Here is an 8,915-nt window from a genome sequence, read left to right as displayed (position 1 = left end):
GTGTGTATTCGCTGATATTTTCTTAATATTGGTGATTCACTAAAACTACTTCTACATTCTCTGCAATGGTATGGTTTTTCCCCTGTGTGTGTTCTCTGGCGGTACTTTCGGTCTGATAATCGACTAAAGCTCTTCAGACATTCATTGCACTTGAATGTTTTTTCCCCGGTGTGCGTTTGCTGATGAATCCTTAATGTTGAAGATTCACTAAAACTACTTCCAGATTCACTGAACTTGAATGATTTCCCCCTGTATGCGTACTCTGATGCTGTTTTATGTCTAGGCTGTGGGGTTTTAGGTTTAAACCTATAATAACTGATAAAAACCCACTGAAAGAAAAATAGCCCTCACCGGTGAAAACATATAAACACCTGCACAACCACAAACTAAATGCCATTTAAAGAAAGGAAAAAGAAAGTGAAAGAGTAATTTTGTTCTTACTGAAGGGGTCAATAAAATTTAACTTTGTTATACAAGCTAGCAGTAAGAAAGACTGGCTAACATTATTCTGCTTGAGTTTTGTTCTTTAGGGATGCCACTAAAATATTGTTTCTTCTTCCTTTTAGTTTTTTCAGTTTTATGGCCTTCGGTCTAAAGATGCAGGGTTTAGTTTTATGTTTTAGGTCTAGTTTAATTATTTTATAAACTGTAGAGAATCAGGACATATCAAACTCATATTTGATATTTTGGCTGCATTTGATTCTTTCACTGATAGGTAAAATGGCTAGTTTCATAAAAATCTTTCCTAATATGTGTCATCAGATTTACCCACAGAGAATGGGTAAAAACCCTTAATACATCAGACCATAATTTCTAGTGGGTCAGTATTGATAGTAGGTGAATTGCCAACACCTCAGGCTTTAAACATTAAATGCAAGGTATAGTGACAAGTATATATATCACCAAGCATCTGGGATAGTGGTAAAAAAGTGACACCAGACTTTTGGAAAACATGGAACGCAGTGTCACTTGTTATGCTCTGCAAAAAAGGTTCTTTCCAAGTTCAACAAAGATTGGAGTGATATTGTTTGTATTTGCAGTGATTCAGCTATGTATATAAAAAATTTGTGTGATGACCTGTCAAAATTGATACCTGAGCTGAAGTGATTCCCTGTAGGAGATCCTTGCCACTTGTTAGATGGTATGCTGAAAGCATCTTTACAATCTTCAGAGTTAATGAGGGATGCTATTGACTTTTTAGTCCATTCTGGTGCACTGTTTTTTTATGACCAGGAACTAAAACGCAAATATTTATCATTTTGTGCTTTATGTGGCATCAAAGAAAGAGTCATCCCAACTGTGTCCCTTAGCTGACGGTTCTCAGCCCAAGGGGCTATGAATGCTGAGAGGGCCTTTTCAGAGAAGTTTACATGGGAAGGAAAGCGCGAACGCACATGACAAAAAACTCACTGAAGAAGTATTGTATGGTGTACTACAATAAGATTAATTTGCAAAAATCTCTTTGGACCTCATATACACTATACGTACACTGTCTATATACCATGTTCTGTCAGTGCAGAAAGCAAGCAATAATAAAAACAAAACGTTCCATAAACACCAGAAAAACACTTTTTCTGTTGTTTTTAGTGGCGTGAAAATGTGTAACCACTGAAAACAACTGTTTTTTAACATATTGAAAACACTGAAAACCCCCCACCAGAATTTACCAAAAATAGAAACTGAAAACAGGACAGCCTATTTATGTCTGATAATGGAACAAATCTCTTCATACATTCACTGCACTGGTATGGTTTTTCCCCGGTGTGTGTTTTCTGATGCTGTTTTAGGTATGATGATTGACAAAAGCTCTTCACACATTTACTGCACTTAAATGGTTTTTCCCCTCTGTGTGTTCGCTGATGAATCCTTAATGTTGAAGATTCATTAAAACTACTTTCACATTCACTGCACTGGAATGGTTTTCCCCGTGTGTGTTCTCTGATGCCGTTTTAGGCTTGATAAATATATAAAGCTCTTCCCACATTCATTGCAATTGAATGGGTTTTCCCCTGTGTGTGTTCGCAGATGTTGCCTTAATGTTGATGAATCACTAAAACTTCTTCGACATTCACTGCACTGGAAGGGTTTTTCTCCAGTGTGTGTTCTCTGATGACGTTTTTGGTTTGATATAGATTGAAAGCTCTTCCCACATCCATTGCACTTGAATGGAAATTCCCCGGTGTGTGTTCTCTGATGCTGTTTTAGGTTTGATAATCGAATAAACCTCTTCTCACATACACTGCACTGGTATGGTTTTTCCCCGGTGTGTGTTTTCTGATGCTCTTTTAGGTGTGATGATCGAGAAAAGCTCTTCACACATTCACTGCACTTAAATGGTTTTTCCCCTGTGTGTTTTCGCTGATGATTCCTTAATGTTGCCAAATTCCTAAAACTACTTCCACATTCACTGCACTGGAATGGTTTTTCCCCTGTGTGTGTTCGCTGATGAATCCTTAATGTTGAAGATCGTCTAAAGCTACTTTCACATTCACTGCACTTGAATGGTTTTTCCCCTGTGTGTGTTCGCTGATGAATCCTTAATGTTGAAGATGCACTAAAACTACTTTCACATTCACTGCACTGGAATGGTTTTCCCCCTGTGTGTGTTCTCTGATGCTGTTTTAGGCTTGATAAATATATAAAGCTCTTCCCACATTCATTGCAACTGAATGGTTTTTCCCCTGTGTGTGTTCGCAGATGTTTCCTTACTGTTGATGAATCACTAAACCTTCTTCCACATTCACTGCACTGGAATGGTTTTTCCCCAGTGTGAGTTCTCTGGTGACATTTTAGGCTTGATAAATATATAAAGCTCTTCCCACATCCATTGCACTTGAATGGGTTTTCCCCAGTGTGTGTTCTCTGATGCCTTTTTAGGTCTGATAATCGAATAAACCTCTTCTCACATTCACTGCACTGGTGTGGTTTTTCCCCGGTGTGTGTTTTCTGATGGTATTTTAGGTGTGATGATTGACAAAAGCTCTTCACACATTCACTGCACTTAAATGGTTGTTCCCCTGTGTGTGTTCGCTGATGATGTCTTAATGTTGACAAATCACTAAAACTACTTCCACATTCACTGCACTGAAATGGCTTTTCTCCTGTGTGTGTTCGCTGATGAATCCTTAATGTTGAAGATTGACTAAAACTACTTCCACATTCACTGCACTGGAATGGCTTTTCCCCTGTGTGTGTTCGCTGATGGTTCCTTAATGTTGAAGATTGACTAAAACTACTTTCACATTCACTGCACTTGAATGGTTTTCCCCCTGTGTGTGTTCTCTGATGCAGTTTTAGTCCTGATGAATATATAAAGCTCTTCCCACATTCATTGCAATTGAATGGTTTTTCCCCTGTGTGTGTTCGCAGATGTTTCCTTAATGTTGATGAATCACTAAAACGTCTTTCACATTCACTGCACTGGAATGGTTTTTCCCCAGTGTGTGTTCGCTGATGCTGTTTTAGGTGTGATAATCGATTAAACTTCTTCACACATTCAGTGCAATTATATGGTTTTTCTCCTGTGTGTGTTCTCAGATGGTATTTTAGGTCTGATAATCGACTAAAGCTCTTCAAACATTCACTGCACTTGAATGGTTTTTCTCCTGTGTGTGTTCGCTGATGATTCTGTAATGTTGACGAATCACTAAAACGACTTCCACATTCACTGCAATGATATGGTTTTTCGCCAGTGTGTGTTCCCTGATGCCGTTTTAGGTTTGCTAATTGACTAAAGCTCTTCCCACATTCATTGCACTTGAATGGTTTTTCCCCTGTGTGTGTTCGCTGATGATCCCTTAATGTTGAAGAGTAATTAAAACAACTTTCACATTCACTGCAATGGTATGGTTTTTCCCCTGTGTGTGTTTGCTGATGTGTCTGGAGACCTGATAGCTGGCTAAAGCTCTTCATACATTCAGTGCAATGATATGGTTTTTCCCCTGTGTGTGTTCGTTGATGTCTTTTTAGGCCTGATAATTGAATAAAGCTCTTTGCACATTCAGTGCATTTGAATAGTTTTTTCCCTGTGTGTGTTTGCTGATGGGGTTTTAATATTGAAGACAAACTAAAGCCCTCACTGCATGTGTCTGAGACTTCTCTCTTGGTTAGCGTCTCTGGGTCTGGTATATACTTGTTTACATCCATTGACTGTACTTCCTGAAGGGCCAACATGACTGATAAAGCACTTGTGTTATTCTTGCATTCTCTGTATGTATCGTTTGCCTTCCGATTAAAGAATAAAGTGCAATGGTCACCAATTATTTCCCAATCTCATAACGTGTGTAAGGCTTCTTCTTGGGCGATTGTGTCTTCAGACTGGATAATGGTTCTGCACGCATGCGGGTAAAGATCCATTGTCCTTCTGGTCGGGACACACTGGGACAGTGCTCTTTATTTTAGACTGCAAAACACCTATTTCTTTTAATCTTCAGTTGTCTGACTCCACTCCGTTGCGATTTTCAATGGTTGCTGTGGATTGGTCTGAAACAGTTTGCAATACACCTCTAGCACTGAATGGTGGCCTGGTATTATTTAAGGAAGCAGAGCACTGCTGTAACCACCTCATACCAACCTCATGATCAAAGCTGTTATTGGACATGTTTACACAAGAGGAGGTTTATCAGTGTTGTCTTAATTTTCTAAAGGTTATTTCTTCATTTTGAGGCATGAAGGTACACAGCTGAGACTCGTGGAATCACTGAATTTCTCGTGTCCCTTGTCCCTTCTTTCAGGATGTCTCAGTTTATGTTCGGGTCCGGCTGGCTCTGACGGCACTTATGTTTTCCTGAATATTGGAACTCAATATTTCGCACTTCGTCTTTGCAGATTTACAGTGTTATCTTCCTTATTTTGAAACATTTCATACAATCAAAGATTGTTTTCTGTTGGATGTAAAAAGATTTAAAATAACTTAAAGTGAAACATAACGGAATGTGCATACACAATTTTTAATTGATTGTATAAATATTTCTTGATTACCATTTTTGAAACTTATGAAGGCATATTTAACCATACACAGAAATGTACATAAAAGTTGCTTTGAATATGTCACATCTTACTTATTTCAGCAAAGGTGTTCATGAGTAAGTTAGTAAAAAAAAAAGGGCGCTCGCATAGCACTCATACACTAGTTACAGCTTTAGGTAGATACATATGGTCAAGGTTTTGTTAAAACAAGAACAGTTCTTTGAGTAAGAGATGTGAGATGGATCAGGAAGACTCAAGATAGAAGGGTGGACATCAGGATGTTGCGCCATGAATCAAATATTGCTGCTCGCAGAGGTGCCTGGCTTCATCAACTGCACCCACAATATGCAGTAGAGCAGCAGTTTAATGATTGTATTTACTTTGTGGTTTTATTTCTCTCAAATATTTTTACGTTTGTCAGTATTATCCAACGGGGTGGGAGTTCCCCGGATGGACTAGGAGATTGAGCTGGGCTGCTCTGTTGTTTAGTTGTCCCACCACTAACTTTAGAGCTTGAGATAGCACACTAGCCTGGTGGCCCACTAGTTGACAACTATGGTGCATCAGCGTAGCAAGAGCACAGATGGCACGCCAAAGCCAAAGCCTGTTAGCACCCTTTCACCTCTGGATCTTGCTCAGCACCCGAAATACTCTTAAAAACATCTCTTAAGTCAAACTGCTCTGTCCATATCTCCTACATCTCTGCTGCCCTCCATACAAGGCAGGGCCTGTTCTCAAATGTATTCACCTGCACCTCACATGCATAGACCTGCTTTCAACATTCCTATTCCAGCACAAAACCTGCGAACAACATTTTCTAACCATGTAATTCCCATGAATTTTCATGGGTCTCTCCTCCTACTCATGCTTTTTAACATCACTTGTACAAACCACTGTGGCCACATTTAATGGAACAATCCTGAGGTGCGCTCATTCTTTCCACATGATGGAGAATGCACCAGAACAGCGCACGCTGCACATAAGATAAAGATAAAGTGCCTTCTGCGACTCTTACACATGCCCGGAAATGACACAGTCCCTACACAGCTTTTACAAAGGGCCAGATGCTTAGCATTGCTTTTCAAATACACACAAAATGCCATAGGCACAGCTCAACAATGTAAAATAAAAGTATTTCACAGTGTGAAATGCACCGCCAAATGATCCAAAGCGTGCTGCATGCCACCAAAGTTCTTTACTATCTCAACTGCGTTCTACAGCAGCAAAGTTTGTTGTCACCAAAGTGTTCTTCCTTTGAAAAAGGTGCTATGCATGTGGTATTTGTACAGCACAAACCTAACCTAAAAGCAGCTGAGCTCCTTATCGGTCCTAGGCAGGGACAGAGTCACCGAGCGATAGGTGAGGCGGCGGGATAGTAGATTGTTACTGCATTTTGATCGAAGAGCCTGAAACTAGCAGCATGTGTGATAATTCCTCAGAAGCTTTTCCTCTATGACATGTAGAGCGGGTGCAGGCCAATATCTCTCAGAAATAAAACATTTATAGCTCAGTAATATTCAGAGATATAGAAGCGGAAAGTAGGATGCTGGCTTCCAATAATACAGCACTGAGCACTCCACCTCAGCCAATCTTTAACGATTGTTTGAAGAACAGAGCAACAGGAAGGTGTTTTAAATGCCGACCATTAACCTTTAACCAGCTGCACACGGGGACAGCATTGGATAAATGGAAGGCTGTGCTCCCGCAACCGCTCAAGTCATGCATACAGGCGCTAAAACATGTTGTCCTGGAACTCTCGATTCCGATTCACACAATCTAACTACACACATTACAGTTAACTCTCCCCCCACCGTATCAAGTGTGTTTTTCCTGATTCGACACCAGAGTGCCCGCGCTGTAAACTGGCTGACGCCGGTTTCTAACATATGGTGTGGGAGTACCCACCACTACAGGTGTCATGGCTCGAGGTTACAGCCACCACAGCTGTACTCGCAGACCATATACTGTCAACTACCCCTGAATCCTGCCTGCTAGGCCTTCACCCTAAAGCAAAGGGGGACAAACACTTACACAGGTTCATAGACCTTGCATACATAGTTTTCAAGTGACAATAGCAACGTCTTGGAAAGTGGCCTCTGTGCCGGACACTAAGAGGTAGCTGCATACTCCACTGCACAGTGCACGAGCAGAAGATAACACACTACACATGCTACTCTCTAGAGGAGTGGGGAGAATGGGTGAGGGTGTGGGAAAGTAGGATCTGCTTTCATGGCTACCCCCACTTTTTGCTGGTGTCATACAGTTTTTTTCTGACTAGTCTGACTGATATCCTGCTAATCAGGACCCCAGTCACTGGGCTTCCTCCCTATATTGGCTATGGTGAGTACCTTGGTACATTCCTAATTGGCTGCTGGTGTACCCTTGTACGTCCCTAGTATATGGTACTAGGTGCCTAGGGCCTAGGTACTCCAGGGGACCCCATGGGCTGCACCATGTGTTATGCCACCCAAAAGAGACCCTCCAAACTCTGACCACATGCATGCCATTGCAGCCTGTGTGAGTTGGTGCATGTACAATTGTACCCAAGTATGATGTATATCCTCCTGTTCTTGTGATCTCTATTTCCCTGTCGATGGTGGGACCAGGAGCCACTCTGGCAGATTGCATGGATTAGACATTATGTTGATCTACCCTTACGTGTTCCCGGCAGCCTCCTCCTTACATCCTACTTCCTTATAATGTATTGTTTTATTGACGCACTGTCTTCTATTTAGGATTGGCATGTTTTATTGACGCACCATCCTCCTTGCCCTGTGATCACCCATTACCTTAGCCCCCTCGCTGCCAGGCCTTTTGTCCCCATGTGCAACTCCCTTTTTTGGGTATTTGGGGGGGTTTGCGCTTAGGCACCCGTATCTTTTTGTCCACTTAAATTAGCGTCCGTTTCTTCCAACATCCTTAGTATTCTGAAGGCCCCCGAAGTTTGTGGATTCTCCTGGAGGGGAGAGAGAAATTAGGCAAAATACCACAAAAAAACTTTAATGGGAAAATAGTGCTGCAGAAGACAGCGTCAGTTTTTTCCCCTGCAAATGGTATCAACAAAGGGTCTGTGGTGTTAAAATCACCTTCTTCCCAGCTTTCAGGAACAGGCAGACATTTGTCAGAAAACAAAAATTTTCTACACAGTTTTGGCATTTTACTAGGAAATAGCCTATCTTCCTATTTTTTGTGCTTTCAACCTCCTTCCAGTTAGTGGTAGAAATGGGTGTAAAACCAATAATGGATCCCGGAAAGCAATAGATTTATGAAAAAAATATATAATTCTGAATTTAGCAAGAGGTCAATTGTGTAGATCCTTCAAGGTTTTCCTATAGAAAGTAACAGTTCAAATAAAAAAATATTGAATTTGAGTTCAAAACAACAGCCATTTGTGCCTACATTTTCACCTGTAACTTCTTCTAACTATGCTAGATTTTTTAAAGCAGTATACCGTTATATTTGCAGGACCCTTCTGGTTGCGGGGATATATCGGGCTTGTAGATCCACGAGGAACCCGAGATACCCAGAGCCAATAACTGAGCTGCACCTTGCAATGGTTATTCATTGTGTACTGGGTATACAGCAATTCATTTGGTGAAATATAAAGAGTGAATAATAAGTATCAAGGAAATTTACGTATTTCTCATATTGGGAACAAGATAAGGAGTTTAGAAGCAGTGGTTATTTGAACATCTCGGAATTTGTGTGTAGCAATGCCAGCATGTGAATTAGGGGGCATTTTTCAAAATGTCTTCTTTTTTTACACACTTTCTTACATTTGGAAGGCAGAAAGGTGTAGAAAAACAACTGGTAATAACACTTGTTCTACTATTCTGGGTTCCCCTATGTCTACCAATAAAAACGGTACCTCAGGAGGAGGAACTACGCCTGCAACCAAGATGGCCGCTTAGGCTCCCGGCTCCGCCGAACTCCGTCCCCCGCCGGAT

At 41.0% G+C, this 8,915-nt stretch overlaps 1 protein-coding gene and 1 long non-coding RNA gene across 2 annotated transcripts in view; both read right to left on the bottom strand.

The window, feature by feature from the left end:
* Positions 1 to 623: 623 nt before the first annotated feature.
* On the bottom strand, positions 624 to 4,385 carry LOC144807689 (uncharacterized). The gene has a single exon (XM_078673329.1). The coding sequence runs from the start codon at positions 4,171 to 4,173 to the stop codon at positions 1,903 to 1,905; it is 2,271 nt and encodes a 756-aa protein (XP_078529455.1). The 5' UTR covers positions 4,174 to 4,385; the 3' UTR covers positions 624 to 1,902.
* Positions 4,386 to 4,474: 89 nt separating this feature from the next.
* The window catches only part of LOC144807691 (uncharacterized), a 34,070-nt gene continuing 29,629 nt past the window's right edge, over positions 4,475 to 8,915 (bottom strand). The window contains exon 3 of the long non-coding RNA XR_013606383.1: positions 4,475 to 4,883. This is a non-coding gene — a long non-coding RNA (uncharacterized LOC144807691). The remainder of the gene's footprint in view (positions 4,884 to 8,915) is intronic.

The sequence above is a fragment of the Lissotriton helveticus genome, chromosome 1_2, assembly GCF_964261635.1.
Source record: "Lissotriton helveticus chromosome 1_2, aLisHel1.1, whole genome shotgun sequence".
In the NCBI taxonomy this organism is placed as follows: Eukaryota; Metazoa; Chordata; class Amphibia; order Caudata; family Salamandridae; genus Lissotriton; species Lissotriton helveticus.
The sequence above is the reverse complement of the archived record's forward strand: the minus strand, read 5'-3'. Positions and strand labels throughout refer to the sequence as shown.

What these genes read in the sequence shown, in the direction of transcription:
- LOC144807689 (XM_078673329.1), bottom strand. Translation starts at nt 4,173, where the DNA reads ATGTTGGCCCTTCAGGAAGTACAGTCAATGGATGTAAACAAGTATATA.